Here is an 18,240-nt window from a genome sequence, read left to right as displayed (position 1 = left end):
TTTCATTGGTATCCATTTCAGTAATATCTTCTGAAAAAGGATATTATTTTAAAATTATGTGGTTTGCCAAGATTCAATGTCAGGTATTACTATAAAACATATATTCTTTTTAATAGTTTACGACACTCTTTTCACAAAACAGATTTTTTATTTTGTGTGATGTATCTGCTTATTCTCCACACAGGAAGGAGTATATGTATATGGGCTATACCTGGAAGGTGCAGGCTGGGACAAAAGAAATAGCAAACTCATTGAATCGACACCAAAGATTCTTTTTATTCAGCTGCCTGTGTTGCATATGTATGCTGTTAATACAACAAGACCTAAAGATCCCAAGCTCTATGTTTGTCCGCTTTACAAGAAGCCCATGAGGACAGATCTGAACTATATTACAGTGATCTACTTAAGGACAATTGTGACTCCAGACCACTGGATACTGAGAGGAGTGGCTCTCCTGTGTGACATCAAGTAAACTGTTTTTTGTACCACAACTGTAACAGAATATATGGCCCATGTAACAAATTACATGTGTAATTTCTTCTACTTCTGCTGCTACTTCTGCTTTTTTATTTGGTGGCCATTGGTCATTGTACTAGAACTTTCATTTTGGCTTAATCATTAGATTTTTTCTCTGCTTCCAGTAAATTCAGTTGGTCTTGGCTATTTGCTGATAATTTTAAAGTAAAGTTTTCAAAATAAGTTTGCTGATTGTAGTCTTTGATGTTTCCATTATATTACTTAAAAAATGAACATTTGCTTTCATAATACAATTTAAAATAAAATGTTCTTAAACCTTATAAAAGAACTTAATTTTTTCACATTATTTTAGCTTGTGTTTCAGTGATGTATGATGACAACAGAAGACAATATAGAACATAAATTTAAGTTCTCTCAGATACAAGTTTAAAATATTTCATATATTTAAAATATATGAAAAAAAAAAAACCCAACAAAACAAAAAAAAATCCCCAAAACCAAAAACAAAATACCCAAGCAAACAAACAAAAAAACCCCAATCTGACTGATTGTCACATTTTTTGCTCCAAGTAATCAAAACACTGAAGACAGTATTTGTGGTGAGTTGAACATAACAGCAAAGTATCTGCCCAGTTGCTTGCTCTCTTCACCTGTATCAGCAGGATGGGGGAAAGAATTGAAAGTGCAGAAGCTGAAAGCACATGGGCCTAGATGAAGACAGTTTAAGAAGTAAAACAAAGCTGCATACACAAGCTAAGCAAATTAAGGAATTTATTTACTGCTTCCCACTGGCAGGCAGATGTTTAGCCATTTCTGGGAAAGAAGGGGCTCAGCATGAATAATGATTACTCAGGAAAACAGATGCAATAAGCACAAATGTCCCCTTTCCTTCTGCTTTCCTTATGCCTTTGGTGCTTAACAACACCTCATATGGTATGGAACATCCCTTTGGATAGTTTGGTTCAGCTGTCCTGGATTTTTCCCCTCCCATGTTCTTGTGCATTCTCAGTCTACCCCCTGTGTGGACAGACGGAGGAAAAGTTCATATCCAAAAACCAGCACAACAACTGTAGTTCATTCATTCTTCAATTTTTTTTCCTAGTCTGGACTTTCAGCTTAATTGCAATGGGGAAACAATGCTTAACCCTGTGAATGCCTCCATGGGCGGAACATGTGCACTGCCATATTTACAAGTGAAATTTTATATGGAAAGATACTGGGGAAGGTGCAAATTAATAACGTGCTGAGTTAGATAATTTACACCAAAGAAGATTTTTTTTCTCTACCCTGTAAGAACAGAGATGAATAGTATATTGTTGATCTCAACTATTTCATATATTGCATCAGAATCTTGACAGCATCCCTTTTTTCTGCTTGTTAGAGTCCACTATTTCCCATCGTCTCTGAGCCTGTCTAGGGGGTTGTTCTGTTCTGTTTCCTCAATATCATGCATTAGCTCATTACTTCCCATTTAAAATGAACGTTAATTTCCATATAGATTTCTAGTTAGTTTACTGGAAATAACATGTTTTGTGATGGTAACAATCTACCATCTAGTCATAAGGCTCCTTTTCCGTCTCTGTGCTTTAAGAATGTTCAATGTATTTCTCTGTCCTAGTCATATGTGGGATAGTATTCTTACAGTTAGTTTGATTACAGCCAGCTCTTCAAACATCTAACAGCATCTTCAAACATCTAATACAGTTAATTACTTGAATCACCACAAGTCATTCCTCCCAGTTGACATAATCTATAGGGATTCAAGACCTCAGGACTCCAGGAATGCTCTATACATCGACAATATTGTAACAAGCATTCAACTTCCTACATTAACTCTAGTATAGTTTTTTTCAAGTCACTGGACAGGTTACTTTCTGAATGATTTTATGCTCATTTGCCATACAAGATACTGCTGTTCAAGTTGTGAGGCACCATGATAGTGCCTGAATTGACAAATACAAGAATGCCATGTCAGCAAAACACAAATATTTAACAGATGATCAAAAAACCCAAAGAATTGAAACAGGACATTTAAGTAGTCTCTGTGAAAGCAAGGCCCTGACTCATGAAGATCTGTGTTTGAAAATGTAAAGAATATGCCCAGAATATGCACCCAGATGGGTGCATCCACAGTCTGTATTACTCTTTCCTCACTCAGAATAGTCACCCAGAAGGATTTTCCTAACCATTTGCTCTGATTTTCAGGGGCAAGTTAAGGCTGGTAAGACAAGGGAAGGCATACGCTTTCCCACTGCTTTAGAGTGGACACATTAACTAAGAGTAGTCGATCTGCTAGCATATCAAGATACTTTTCACAAAAGCTTTTGTTCTTAGGTGAAGATTCACAAGAAGTCTGGAGCATAGCCGTATGGTGGGCTTTTATATCACAAAGTTAATAAAAACTGTGGAAAAGAGCTTGCAAATAGGGGGCAGGGAGAAATTTGTTTTCTGGTCAGATTGCTAAACCTCACAAAACCACTGACTGGAATGAACTTGTTCCAACCCTAATGTTCCAAGAAGGTAACATTTCAGCTAAACTTTAACTTTGTTAATTTCATAGAACAATTTTCTTCATCCACATCCTCTGTTTCTGCCTCTAGATTCTTGTTGGTTGTAACAAAAATTTGTTCAGCAGATTCAAAATATTCACATTTTATGGAAAGATCTACAGTTTTCTGTTCAGTTATTTTGTTAACTGACCATATATATTCTTAATATTTAAACTAATTCATTATTTTTGATAGTCTGGCAGAATATTTGGCAGCAGTATAGTAGTATAATTCTGTTGACACATACTGAAAATGTATAAAATGTGCAAGCTGGAGTTTTGAGTATATCTATATTTCTACTGATTTTTTTAATGTTTAAGTGTAATTGCACAGCTATGACAAGTGTCTTGATCAGATCTCTTCAGAAGCCTCTGTTTTTATTTATACTACTAGAGCAGACACCACACAAACTGAACATAGGAAGATCTGTCTGCACCACACAAGCAGGGTATTCCTGAGGCAAGTCTAGATGTATTAAAGCCAAAAGAGAAGCCTTTTCCAGTGATCAATACTGCCTCCAGAGCACAAAAGAAACATGCATAGATTAGCTTTTAGAAATTCAGGGAAGCTTTTTTTTTTTTTTACTTAGCAACAGTCCATGATAAAGGGCAAATCCAGAAACAGACTTTGGAAATAGAAATACCACATAATTCTTATATAGGAGAGATTAGCATGGGGAAATAAACAACTACTAATATAGAATAGTTCATCTAGTTCCAACCCTCCTGCCATGGGCAGGGACACCCCACACTAAACCATGCCACCCATGGCCACATCCAACCTGGCCTTGAACACCGCCAAGGATGGAGCACTCACAACCTCCCTGGGCAACCCATTCCAGTGCCTCACCACCCTAACATATGTATGTCTTATTTTTATGCCTCCTTAATTCCATTGCAATTTATAATTTATTAGATATAAATATGCAATAATAACATTGTTAGGGATATCTGACCAATCTCTGACTTACCACATTGACTGTTTAATAAAGGAATGACTTGACCAAGGTATGTGTTAGTTAGATGACTAGTAATTAATGGATATGCAGGAATGCAAGATTCCACTTACCCAACTTCAACTATTTGCATATTCCCAAATGTCTAAAAGGATTAGTGATTGTGTTTTGCCAGTTAGAAAGTTAATTTAACTGAATTCTTATCTTATCTTGCTGATAAATCTATATTTAGTCTTATATTTTGTATTCTTTATTACTAATCAAGACATTATTTACAGCATTCAGGTGAGGTTCAATCAATTCAATCAAAAAAATATTTCAATCAAAAAAAATATTTTATCATTTTTCATGAATACTGAGATCTCATCCAGAATTTATCCTTCATGTCAGTTCCACATTTACCTTAATTAACATATAGTTATCAGTATTTGCCCCCCTCCTTCCCTCCCTCCCCCTACCCCCCACCCTGCCAGGCCTCATTCAGCTCCATGGAAATGTGATTCCACTCCCTGGATATTAGGAAAACACTACTTTTTATTCTTTCTAGGACAAAAATGACACATATGAAGATAAAAAAGGCCCTCTTTGGCCCCTTCCCTTTCCCCCCGCCCCGGCTTGCTCCAACTCCTGGACTTCCCCTATGGATCTGCAGCTTCTAATGTCTTACAGTATCAACAGGTTGACTCCTCCAATTCGCTTTACACTTCATTTTTCCAATGCAGTCTTGGCATATCTTAAGAGATAAATATCTGCAGCTTCCTGCATATATTCACTAATCAGTAATACCTCCTACCAGTGTTTATATTTGATATTCAGATTAGTTGAGTGGTTGTTCAAAAGGTTAGCTAATTAAAAATCCTAATATTAATTAGTCAAAGTCTGCTGGCTAATCACCAAGGCGGGATTTCTGCGAAATCAGATACTCAAAGGCAGAATGATTATTTGCCTTACAGACACAGCATTTCAGAGAACTGTGTTAAACAGATAATTGCCCTTCATCCTTGCAGCTTCACATGAATTATGAGCAGGCTGCTGTACGGTGATGGAAATGGATGATGGTTAGGGTCACCTTCTCTTTTCGGGGGAATGTTTATGATGCCAAAAGCTATGGTCTCAAAAGACACTGTGATTAACAACAGCTTGTGATCTCACTGGACACATGGGCACAAAAAGTAAAATTAATGTAAATGGCCATGTAAACAGCAAGGATTTAACCTGCACATTTACAAGGTAAAGAATTTAATCCAAACAGTACCCTTTTCTCTCCCTTCAGTTGTAGTCATGACAGCACATGGAAAACCTACGAAACAGGTTCCCTGTGTCATTCATCCAGGGAATATTTTTTTGATACAAAATGCTAGACTATAAAATATCACCTCTTTCTGAAAACCCCATTAGATGCTTCAGACAAGCTACTAAATGCTTGCCTTGGCATTTGGGAAGCCTTTTACTGAGGGAATCCATGCCCTACCTACTAGACAGCAGCAGAGTAGACAGAAATAATCTCTGTGTCTTTGGAAAAGACCAGTGTTATGATCATTGTACAAGATGTACAAACTGTACAAGGCAGTTTTCCTTTTCTCTATCAAGGTTTCCCTTGGTGGGAAGTGATTTTCAAGTAATTTCCTCACAGAAAAGAACTACCACTACAGAAGAGGGAAAGAATAATATTTCTGTCAATTTTACTTAGTAAAGAATAATTTGACTAACTTCACTGTTTCCTTCCTTTGTTCTCTGATTCATAGCTTCCTACTTTCTTCAAGCGGAGAAACTGAATGCTTTACTGAGTATTCCGTACCATGATTTCCTTTGCTACCATCTTTTCATTTTGTTCATACTAGCAGCCTTCTGTAGTCCAAAATACAATTCTTAACAAAACATTCTTGAACAGATTTTTAATTAGGAAGTTTGAATTTAGGAGTCAGAAATTGTGGTAAGAAATTCAAATTGTAATAAAAAGTTGTTTCCTGTTATATTACATGACTACAAATAACCTTTATGTTGACACATCTAAGATTTTTAAATATGGGAATGTCTGGGTCAGATTCACAAGTTACTCAACACAGGGCCATATGAATCCTTCAACAACATTTTATAGAAATGACTGAAAGCAATTTCTTCTCTGTAAGTCAGAGAATGTAAGCTTTGTATTGAAAATGAATACCTATCTATCTAAATCATTCCCTCCATACAACCATTACATAGAATAAATTCCACAAGGCAGCTAGACCCCATAAGTTTTGCACTCATTTATACGTTGTCATCAAGGAATACATAGCCCAAAGTGTACAAGCCATGCTCCTTTACAGCTGAAAAATGGAGCTGCCTGTTTTGCTCAAGCACTACTTGCTCTTTTCATGTATTTTCATAAAACAAGCCCTTTTTGTATGGAACTGCAAACTAGCAACAGCTTCTGTACATTCATTCTGAATATGCATCTACAATATACATATCTATCTACATATAATATCTACATTATAGAAAAGTGGGTGATTTCAATCCCTGCACTCCAGCACTGGATAGTTACCATGAGATATTTCATGTACTGAGCACATTCTCCTGCATGTGAGCAGGTAACTTCAGTAACAGAACGAATAGCTGTTATGGGCACTAAACTAAAAATAATGCATGTAGCCATGTTCTGATACAAAGCACTGTAAGATCAATTTGAGTATTACCAAGAAGTGTAAATTACCCACTTCCCAAAGTCAAGGTTTCAAGGTAAAATTCAGTTTCTTCAAAGCTATTGAAGTATACACAGCTCCAAGATCTCCCTTCTAAACATCAATGCACTTGTAATTGCAGTTGTAGCTTACATGTTTGTAACTCTCATTTGCCTAATACTGCTCAGAGCTAGCTACCTTTTCTTTTTTTCCAGGAGGTCTACAGAAGGATTCAGCTTAGATGAACTTTTATTTCAGCTAAGTAGATGTATGTATTTAATATATTTAATATGTATTTAATATGAATTAAAATTTTACAAACACCATCCACATTCCATAGTTCAAGACTTCGATCCTTCTGCTTCTTTTCCTAAACACATATTTCAAATTTCTAAGTGATTTATTTGATAGCTTCATAGGTTGCTGGTCCTCAACTCAGAGACTTTAGCATTTACTGAGATTTTCTGACACTTCCTCTTAGCTTTGTAGAGAAAAAATTGAGTCAAAGCAAATTCACTGCTTCAGCACACAACAGTTACAAAACACAAGAGCAAATAGCTAACAGCCTTTCAGGCCCATGGGCAACTCTTACATAGCCACCATATAGGGCAGCAACTCCCTCCATTTTTCATATAAATCACCCGTTTAGTTAAAACACTTCATTCTCCAAATCTCAGCAACCCTGTATCCTGCAACTTCATATATATATATATATACAAGGTAGAAAGGAATAAAATTTCACGGAGTTTAGATCTCTTTTCACTTCAATCACTTCCAAGAATTGCACGTCTCTGTCCCATAAAACTTTCTATAAAAGACATTTATAAAAGTGAATAATTACAGGTCATGGAGAAGCACGAAGTGCATAACTTGCACTGAAAACAGATTAACAGTCTTTGGCATTAATAGTCTTAAGGCAGCTGAGGAAAATGTCTGTTACTCAGCAAATGTCACGGCAGAAACACGCAGCCTGTCCATGAAACAAAGTTTCAGACACAAAGCATTCAGTCTTCCATGGGACAGGGATGTTACTTTCTCATATATGAGGCTAATGTCCTAGATTCAGGTAGCAGCGAGCACAAACCCTTGCGCAGGCTTTGTCTCTCACCCATGGGAACTTCCCATGGTAAGCCACCAGTTACACTGTCCCCGCAGAAATGGATTATCAGGACAGGTTAGTAAAAGAGACACCGAGCTTTTCCAAAATGCAGTTTTACCTTCAAAATATAGTGGATCATTTTAACAATGACCAATGGTCATACGAGTACAATAATCCCTTTGTGGCAGTGTGACTGCAAGATGGCTTCTCCTTCATGCATCTAAGAGGTTTGGTCTAGCCTAGAGGTAAAGGAACAAGACAGAAGTTAAGAGTCCTGCCTCTTAAATAGCATTTGCAGTCCTTCAACTACAGGAAAAGAGGTTTTTGCCTCAACAAATAAAATTCTTAAGTTGAACAAAGCTTCAAACTGTTCTTTTATTACATTAACACTGATAAAAGATCAAGTTCAATTTTAGTATTAACAGAGCCATTAATAAATATAACAGAAATCCAGCAGTCTCAGGTTTTATAGACAACTTTCATCAGTATTTCCCACAAAAAAGATTTTACTTTCTTGGAAAAATACCTTCCCATCTTTAGGAAAATGACCTCTCTTTTATTACTGTGATTTAAGTCAATAGGATTTCTTCAGTCTGAAATTTGATAATAGCTTCTTAAATAGGCACAATGAAAACGTGTCTGTTCAGAGTTCACTGTGATCCATTTTTTTCCCCTCCAAAAACATTCATGTATGTAACACTAGTGTATGATATCATCATACCTAAAGAGTTACCCTTAATTATTTCTGGAAAGCAGAATTTTCCCAAAGAAATATCTCTGCTTCCAAAGTGACATATGTCACCCTTGTAGCCCTGATAAGGCTTTTCAAGAGAGACATAAGCCTATTAAGCTCTTGCAGAAGCAGCTGGCCCTCTTTTGCACACAGGTGCTGGGAGTCATCTTGAGAGCAGAAGTCCTAACTGGAAAACTTAATTAATATGTCTGGTGCAGAGACAGCAAACAGAAAGCAGTAGAGATTTGCATGTGAAGAAGGTGCACCAAGCTAAGGCTGGTGGAGCTACCCAGGTGGAAGAGGTTTCTTTCTTTTTATTTAACCGTTTCAATTTCCTGGCCTGGAGGAAGCTGGGAAATATCTTGCTCAGTTGTCTGGTGTTTTTGTTGGTTTGTTAAAAACAGATGCAACATGCATAGTCTTCAGGTGCTAGGAGGTAAAGTCAACCCAGAGGCACTTTCAAATGGGATCAGGTGTTGGGCTTCAAGTAAAACATTTCTGTGAGGTGCAAGCAGGCTCGGGCAGGGGCCTCTTATCCCTTTGGGGGAGTCAAACCATATGATGGTAAGTTAATGGCCAACTGTTAGTCTTTCTAGTCACACACTTCAGTAGTCTGGTATTGCAGATGCTTTCTGGTTGCTCCCTTCAAGGATGTGTGGTAACTGCAGGTAACAGAAAGGTAGGTCTTTTACAGAAGTTTCTTGTATCTGTATGTAATTTGTCTTAGCACACACATGCACAAATACAGGTTCAGGCAAAATAAGCAGGCTTTTCTCCTGTCTCTTTGCCTTCATTGCATTGACTGAAGCATTAAGCTTGGGTCAAAATATTTGAAATACAAGAGATCAATAATTTCTTTAAAGATTACAGTGTCTTTTCATTGTTCCAGACGATGTTGCTGTGGCTAAATGTGCTTTCTCAATTAGATCTTTTCTCATTTCTTCTCAGTTTTCCCTAAGTCCTCAGCAATGTCTGTAACAGACATAATTATTCTACAGGAACAGAGTATTTGTTTTACTGGGATAGTAAAAAAAAATCTCAATGAGCAACATAAAAAAACATCACCTGAGGTTTCAACTAAATTAGGGTGTTGGGGGATCATCTCTTGTAACAATCTAACACATATGTTCTTTCTCTCCTCTCTGGGAGTATTTAACTTTTTTCCTTTAACCTTTGTTTTTCTCACTTTAGAAAAGTTAAAGGAAATATCTTTCAGTCAACAAAATCCCCGTAGCAAATTCTTTCTGCCTTCAGTTCTCTGTTGAGATGTAACTTCTGTCCTGGAAATTTACATGCTGAGGTATTTCATGATCTCCCAGCATCAATGCTCTGACTACTTACATTCCCAAAGCATCAGCTTGAGGTTGTGTTGTATTTGAAATTAATACACATCATTAATATTTTAAGCTATTAACTTCTTTATATTCCTTTAGCATCTAACAAACCAATGTTAAATCTTTCTCCCCAATTTAGTTTTGAGCTTTTCTTCTGAATCTGTTTTGTGCTGTATGCTTTCTTCTTCAAGGTTCTGGTGTATAATCTTGCCAAATATACACGACTTAGTGAAGGTTTACTAGTGAGCGCAAAGTGAATAAATAAGAACAAGATTCTAGCACACAGAAGATTCAGAAACTTCTTCTGCTAGGCAAATAAGTATTCTAAATCCTCCGAATTTTCACATCATACTGCTGCTAGGACTGACTTGTGCCCCGACTTCAACTTAGAAGCCAAGCTCTGATCTAGTGTGTAATTCTGCAAATTCGTGTTATAAATGGGGAATTGCACATTCTGTTATTAAAAACTAATAAAACTTGTACGTCATGAACAGCGTGAAGGCCACCAGCGTGCTCAAGCTCGGACAAAGATTAAAATAAATAAAATTAAAAAAAAAAAAAAAAAAAGGTTGGAAAGATGGGGACAGGATCGCAAAGGCGTTTTCTTGGGTTTATTCACGGGTTTTCTTTCCCTTCGTGCTACTGCACCTGGTGAAGCGCAACTCCCTCAGGGCGACGCGGAGCCGCACCGCACCTGGGCCGGCCCCGGCCCGTCCCCGCCTACGCCGCCGCTACAAAAGCAGCGGCTGGTGCGCTACTGAACGTTGCTGTGAAGTCTGAGCGGGAGCCGGAGCCTCAGCCTCGTTGAGGCCCCGCGCATGGGGGGCAGCCCCGGACATGTCTTTCTCCCCTCCGCTCGGCTTCGCTCTCCTGCTGCTGGCGGCCGCGGGAAGGTCCCTCCCCGTCAGACGGGTGAGTGCCACCGCCTCCGCTTAACTTACGCGGTCAGGCTCCCTTGCCTGGCGGGTTTTCTCTTCCCCTGTTCCTACCGCTGGCGCCCTGAGGTTGCTCCGCGCTCCCCTGTCAGTGCTGGGGCGGTGAGAGCTGCTGCCCGCGCGGGGCGGCGATGCGGCTGTGGGAGAAGCTGCCCCGTGGTGTCCGGAGGCGCCTCCGGGCGGAGTTAGCAATTAAATCCGTTACTTTTTGGGTGCCCGCGCCAGCACTCGCAGCCGCGGGAACGGCCGTCGCGGCGGCGGAGTTTGTGCGCGGGGACTTTCCGCGGCAGCGGCCCGGGGCGGCTTCAGCGCCCCCGCGGAGGGTTCCCGGGAATGAGTTTGGGCTTGAGGTGGCCGGGAGGGAGAAGAGGGGCGAAGCGGAGAATGGGCTGATAAGGAGACATGGCACGCGGAGGACGCTTCCTCGCACCCTCAAGGAGATAACGGGACAGACAGGGTGCCGTGGGGAAGCAGGGTCGCGGCGGTGGGCTGTGGTTGTGAATGGAAGCGAGCTTGGCGGCGACACGGCAGACACGGAGTGGGAGAGAACGGAAAACCAAACCAATCCTTCTGCTGGGGCTGGCGGGTGGGGCCGGGATCTGCCGGGGCGGCTCGGCTCAACGCTGCGTCCCGGCGCGCCGGGCGAGTTACGGTGCCGCTGCCTCTGGCCGCGTCCGGATGAGGCTGCTGCGGCCGCCTGGTTTTGTTGTTCCGTGGGACCTGCGTGTGCGCTGGAGCACGGAGCAGCAGGCGCAGGAGAAGGCGGCACAGGCGGGGCCGGGGAGGGGGGAAGAGAAGTATAGTTATGAAGAGCAGCGAGAGGTGGTGTGGGTGAGGGAAGGGGTGGTGGATAAAGAAGTCTAACAGCAGTTTGGGGCAAAGAGGGACAATCGAGATGAGTGTGGGTGGGTGTACAGCGTTGGAGGTAGGAGGATGAGTGCTGCTACTGTAGGGACAAGCAAGAACAGGCTCAAAGCTGGTCTTGTGGACTGCAGAGGTGAAGGAAGGGACAGTGAAGCTGATGATGGACCAAGTTTACTGTCTACAGTTTCTTTTCAGTTGCTATGTTTTTGAAGCTACTACTTTATACAGAACAGCACTAGGATGATCTATTTAGTTCCTATCTAGATCTGTAGAGCTGTGTTAGGTATTGGCTTCTGGGTCTTTTTGGTGGTTTTATTTTCTTTGCTATGGGCATTAGACCCTTAAAAGTGCAACAAGTGCAAGTTTCACCAGGGAAAATTCCAGTCAGGAAAATCTCTTCATGTGAAGATGATCAAACACTGAAATGGGGGCACAGAGAGGCTGGGGAGTCTCCACCTGTGGAGGTGTTGGTTATTTGACAGGGTAAGGCATTGAGCAGGTTGAGCTTGTACCACTGAGCAAACTAATGATGGGGCTGGCAGGGGATCATTCTCAGCAAAGGGGTCTCCTTTAGCTGGACGCAGAACTGTATGGAGGACGGAAGAAGAAAAAGGGTTCTGTGGTCATCCTTTCACTTCAGTCTTGCAATGAAATGTGTACTTTTATAGCTCTTCTGACACTAGAGGGTCATATCTGACAACTTGTCTAGAGTAGCAATTGTGCTTGTTATATGCTGAGAAAATGTACAAAATGCTCAGCTGTAAGTATACAAAAACGTGACTTTTGCTGTCAGTCTTTTCTCAGGTTCACTTTGGAATAGCATTAAAGGTGATATTTAAAGTAAGCTGAAAATAGTATTGCTTAGGAAGGAGCAGGTAGTAAAATCTAGGTAATAGCAATCAGATGTGAGGTCTACTGGGCAAGACAGAGAGGAAGGCAGAATGATTTCATACAGAGTTGTGGGAGGAAGTATTTCAGTGGTGCTGTAACTACTGTTCTATTTTGACCTTCCCTTTCTCTCCCTCCTATCCCCTGTCCCTCAAACAAGTGAGAAATGGGAGAGAGAGAAGGGAAAGCTGAGAATGTACATAGAAGGAAGGGAAAAAAAAAAAAGCCCAGTATTTTTATTTGAGCTGGTGCTCTTTACTTGCCATGGTCTTAAACGCAGCATTACTGGAAATTGCTTAATAAGTGTCTAGATCTTCCTTGCTGCACTGATGGTAGTAAAATGACCAAGAGCTGGTCATGGCTCTTGGTCACATGGCTGTGCTGCAGAACCATATTACTCATGACAAGCCTTGTCCTTTCCCTGCTTGGTCTTTAGCAGCAATGTCCTGCTGCTGACAGAGCTGGCACACAGCTGGCTGCTGATTCCCTGCCATCTGGTTCTCTCCTGGATTTGTATTTCTACTAGTAGTTATGCTCAAAGGTTTGTTAAGATAATCTTGAAGAAAGTAATTTAAATATCAGTGAAGAGCAGAGAGGAGCTGTGCCATAGTTCTTGATTGGGTGTTCTGTTTTTCAAGCTACCCTGACGCTTTTGTTCCACAGGTGACAGTGTGAATAATACTGGCTCCTGTGTGAAAGTACAGACAGTTGAATTCAGTTGGAAGGTTGTAGATATTTTGCTTTCCTCAGCTTTTAATTTTTAATTGCTGTTGTATAGAGAAAAATACTTGCATTAATATCAACGTGAATTAGAGCATATGGTATTTCAGGATGTGAGTGTTATTGATGCTCTTGATTACTATTGTGTTATTTGGGCTTATTTAGATGCAGTTGCTAGTCTCTTCTACAAACCAACAGTCAGCATGACTTCTTAGATTGGATGTTGTAGGGGCACATATAGTTACTGCTACTTGCTCACCCTTTTGAAGCTGCTTCTAGTTCTGCAGCATCTGTTGCTTTACCCATGGGTATCTTGGATTGGGTATTTGTCTCTGAGTGCTAGCTTTGAATCCTGGTAAGCTATAATAAAAGACGCAATGTGAAGTGCTGGTCTCATTTGTTTGCTGTGTTCTGCCCTTGACAGCAAGCACAGAGGTCCCTGTGGTTCCCAGCACGGGTGTGTGGGACCATGCCTGTTTTGACTTCTTGTCTTCTGTTGTGTACCCTAACACTGAGAGATCTGAGGTAAAGCTCCTCGTTTCCACTGTCCTGTGGATTTATGTTCTTTAGAAGTCATTAAGGTGGAAAAATGGCTACAGAGTGTGGCTGAAAAGCAAATAGGAAAGTAACCTGGAAACTAGTGACTCCATGCAAGGATGGGGGCTTGGACTGCATTGTGATTAGCTGGGTCTTCACCTGTGCAAACATCCTTCCATACTTGGATTGGCTGCAAGTTCCAAGTTACTCTTTTTGTTTCTCTGTTTTCTGCTTCCAAAAGCTTGCACAGAGCTGGTTTTCTTGTCGCCTGCACTCTGAAAATCAAAATGTGCCAGACCAGTCTCAGCAGCACATACTGGCAATGGTACATAGAAAGTAGGAGGGGAAAGGGTGAACAGACAAGGTCTGACACTGTGCCACCTTGCTGTAACTATTAGAAAAGGATACTTAACTGGCTTCTAGGTATTGTACTTCTTTACCAGCAATATGGCCAGGTTCTTAAAAACTTAGTATTTGTAGGCTACTTAAATTCATGACTATATTAGTATGGTGTAAAACTTTGAGTTACTTAATAGCACAATCATCTAAATTAATACAGATTAAATTAGTGACCCAAATTACTAAGTGTTTTATGTATTCAAAACTAGTAGGGGTGGGGGAGAGGAGGGGTTTTTGTTTTGCTTTCATTTTTTTCTAAGAAGCAACTTTAATTTTTCTGGAAACTTTATAAAGCTAATGACAGTGCCTGTGTTATAAAGCCAGATGGCTTAACACAGCAAATCTGATTATACAAGCTAAAAAGAAGATACTTTTTGTAAAATCCCAAACTTAACTGTATGGAGGGAATAAAAACATTTGAGGCTTAAAGAGTCTAAGGATATCACATCTCCAAGGGCGAGAATAAAGGGCTGTAGTTCACACAGCGAAACAGTGACTTGGCCCTTGACATTGTTTTAAAGCCCTGATGTGTGGTCTGGGCAAGTTTAAGTTAGTGAAACAGATGGCAAATCTTTCTACTTTCCCCCTATTTCTAGTGCAATTACTGGCCTCCCCTACCCCCCCTCCCGGCAGCTGCCTGAAAGAGTTTGTGCAAAAGTACTTGAGATGAAGTGTAGGCAGATACAAGTCAGCACAGAAGGATGTGTTTCATGGCTGTACCAACAGTGAAGCATATGTAGCTCTCTTCCGTGAGAAGGAAAACTTGTGTTCTCAAACTGATGGAAGTGACAGAGCTTTGCAAAGCTAAGACTCCCATCCTCCAAAAGTTGTAGCTCTACAACTGCAGTAAAGTTCGGTGACAGTGGGCCTGGAGATGAAGCATAAACAGTTCTGTTGGCTGTCAAACAGATTTTTAAAGGTATTGTATCATATCCTGTTTCTGTTAGCCTCAAACTAAACTGAGCTTTAGTTTGCTGGGTTGACTGATCGCCAGTTACGTGAGAGGAAAAACCAGAAGGAGCTGTTATCACTGAAATCACAGGGCCTTTGAAAGTTTATAAACTGTGGAAGTCCTTAGCAAAACTGATTGCTTCCTCTGCAGTGCTGCAGGTGAATTGAAAGCTATTATCTTTGTGTTCGGCTTCTTTCATTAAAAGTTCTTGCATTTCTTTCTCTGCGGTAAACCAGTGTATGTGCTGCCACCAAGGCTGTCTGCTCAAGTTTCCTTGGTGCGGTACATCAGTTCTATTAGTCTGTGTCTTGACAAAAGTAAGTTTATACAATAGCAGATATGTCTTTGCTATGGAAAGAAGTTGTCTGCTCCGTAGATAAGAGGCCTTCTATTTAAGCCCTACAATACTGTTTTCTTGTGAGGCGAAATTAAAACATCGGGCAGGAACTCCTTTAATTAAATCAATTCTCCCTAACCTAGCTACCCAAGAAAAGAGTTTAATGTTGGCATCCAGTACTTCCCATCAGAAGAGGGATGGGGTAAACAGTATCTAGGGATCTCTAGCTTGTCAAATGGAAGGTAGCCCCTTCAAATGTCATATTTTTATACAAAATGCAGCAAATTTGAGCTTATGATAGGTGAATGTAGGTTTGCTGCTGGTGGCTGAATACTGTTCTTTGCTTTATTTTGTTCAGTTTTGGAAACTGATGGCTATAAATTGTAACTACACTGGCCTATGTTCTGTTGCATTCCAGTGGTCCTTTGGCGTGAATGTGGAGGAGCTTATGAAGTGTGTGTCAGTCGTCACAGGTAGGAGGAGAATCTCCAGGCAAGGCTGCATAGTCATCATCATTGTGGTTTGTAAGCATAAGCATGGAAAGTCCACCTCTTCTGCTGCTGAAGGAAAGCAGATTACTCTTACTGCTGTAAATGTGGACTTTTCTTAGTTTTCTTAGGAAAACTTCTTCCTGCTGTTTTCTTAGGACTTCAGTAAGCCTTACAGACAGCATTCCTGGAACACAGTGTGGCAGATCTTTGTGGAGAATGGGAGTGGATTTCCACCAGTCATCTTTCCCTTAATCTTTATGGCCTTTCTTCTTAAAGAAACAAACATCCACTGCCCCTCTGATGGACGTGAATCAATTGGTACAGCTTGCTAAGTGCAGACACAATAGCATAAGAATCTCTTTCCCAAAAGCTTGCATGAAAACCTTGTGAGCAAACACCCTGCCCTAGGTTCAAGTATTACTTCTTAATAGGCTCATAAATACTGCAGCTATGTATGTAATAGACACAGGCTTAATTTAATTGAATGAACAATTGAAAAATGGTAGCAGGGTAGAGGAAATTGTAGTTTACACATGTGGAAAAGAATAGTTCCTTCATCTGGTCATTTTACTGGCTACATCTTATTGCTGTTTCACTATAATTGATTGTTAATGGATTGCTGTCTTGGTGCAGTCTGGTATTGACTGCTATTTTTCTTGCAATTGATTGCATTTCATTTTTAATTCACTCTCTTGCCATCTTTCCAAAGTTGTTTTATCCTGGCTTTCTCAATTACCTTATTTTTCTGTCTTGTGCTCTTCTGTCTATTGAGCTCATCCACATTCTCCTATTGTGTTCTTGCCTTGTCTCGCTTATACATGTGCCCTGCTACTCTCCCAGTGCCTTCAAGACAAGTTTTTAATCTTGCATTTTTGTCTTGGTGTGTAGTTTCAGCTGTTGTTTGCTGTTGCCCTTTGCTTTGTTGCTACTTCTGTGCGCTCTCTCTGCCACACTATGGGAGAAGTCTGGGAAAATAATCCTGCTTTCTGGTTGTGTCTTGGAAGTAGCTGAAGAGTCAAGATCTGTGTGGAAGAACCTTTGGCAAATGGTAAACAATGAACTCCTTGAACATGACTGAGAAGCTTGTGGGTCTTTTGGTGTCCTGCTTTCTTCACTACCTCCTTTTTCCTTAAAGGACTAGTGAGCATGAGTTAGTTTGCTGTCTAGATTTTGTTATACTTGGGGCATATTGTCTGCTCATCCACTCATGCTTCTTAACCATTGTTCAGACTGGTCTTTTATGAAACTGCGCTGCTTTTCTGACTAGGACATTTTGGCAACCTCTCTGACACCTGCAGTTCTGATGCTGCTCTGAAGACTGAGCCACACTAAAAGGCCTGGCATCAGGTAAACAAACACACTTCTGTGGCCAGCCTAAGGCAAAGCTGGAGGGCAAACAGTGCTCTTGTGTATATATTCTTCTCTAAATGGGAAGAATGGTGGCCACCAAGACTTTTGCATTGAGTACATGTCTGGTGCTTGGCAGAAGCTTATGGAACAGTCCTCCTACACTGCAGCACATTTTTTGTGGCAGTATGAGTTGTTTAGACTGTGACTTGCTCTTGCACATGGGCAAGCCAAATGCAGACAAGAAGCTCAGGTACTAGAACATCTGCCTCTTGAATGCTCCACTCTGTTCATAACCGTATTTCTCTGGTGCTTTGAAAGGTGGTTCAGCTACTTGTGAGTATGTCTTATGTGTTGAAGCAAGTTTAGGAATGGCAGCTGATGTCATAACCAAGCTTTACCATGCTGTCTACTGAGCTCTGATGATCAAGGCAGATGTACAAAACTCCTTCAAATGGGTTGTGTAGATTGCACCTTTTAAAATCAAACATTATATATTTCTGGATATGTAGCACTGATCTTTCTTTTCCTCTGAATTTTGTTAGCAACAAACTTCTATATGTTTCTTTGCTATGGGAAACAACTGTCTTATTCTTCTATTTGCTAATAGTCCTACTCTCTTTCTGCTCTATAGGTACATGCATTTCTCATGGTATTGACCAACATCTGGATGCTATATTAATCCTTATGTATTGTTTCATTCTGAAAACTGATTTTTTTTTTCTTCTCAAAGTATATTCCAATTGTTTCATTGTAGCTTAACTCTGCAGCTAAGTTTCAATGTACAGAATGTTTTTAATGTGACACATTATGAGTAAAAATTTACATTTGCTAATCTCTTCCACCAGTTCAGTCTTTCTCGGCATCTGAAAAACACTCGCATTAAATGATTGGACTGCATGACAATCTAGGGTGTGACTTCTGAGAATAAAGGAAAGGCAAGTAGATGACTTCTCAACT

At 40.3% G+C, this 18,240-nt stretch overlaps 2 protein-coding genes across 2 annotated transcripts in view; both read left to right on the top strand.

Moving 5' to 3' along the window:
* DNAH8 (dynein axonemal heavy chain 8) overlaps positions 1-472 on the top strand; it is a gene marked incomplete at its 3' end in the record, with an annotated part of 135,210 nt that extends 134,738 nt beyond the window's left edge. The window contains exon 87 of the mRNA XM_080615859.1: positions 185-472. Coding sequence (XP_080471985.1) covers positions 185-472 — 288 coding nt within the window. The remainder of the gene's footprint in view (positions 1-184) is intronic.
* Positions 473-10,125: 9,653 nt separating this feature from the next.
* The window catches only part of GLP1R (glucagon like peptide 1 receptor), an 85,907-nt gene continuing 77,792 nt past the window's right edge, over positions 10,126-18,240 (top strand). Inside the window, exon 1 of the mRNA XM_080614538.1 lies at positions 10,126-10,722. Coding sequence (XP_080470664.1) covers positions 10,648-10,722 — 75 coding nt within the window. The 5' untranslated portion in view covers positions 10,126-10,647. The remainder of the gene's footprint in view (positions 10,723-18,240) is intronic.

This window comes from Psittacula echo (genome assembly GCF_963264785.1).
Source record: "Psittacula echo genome assembly, chromosome: 4".
NCBI classification, from domain to species: domain Eukaryota; kingdom Metazoa; phylum Chordata; class Aves; order Psittaciformes; family Psittacidae; genus Psittacula; species Psittacula echo.
This window is presented reverse-complemented; position numbering and strand designations above follow the sequence as displayed.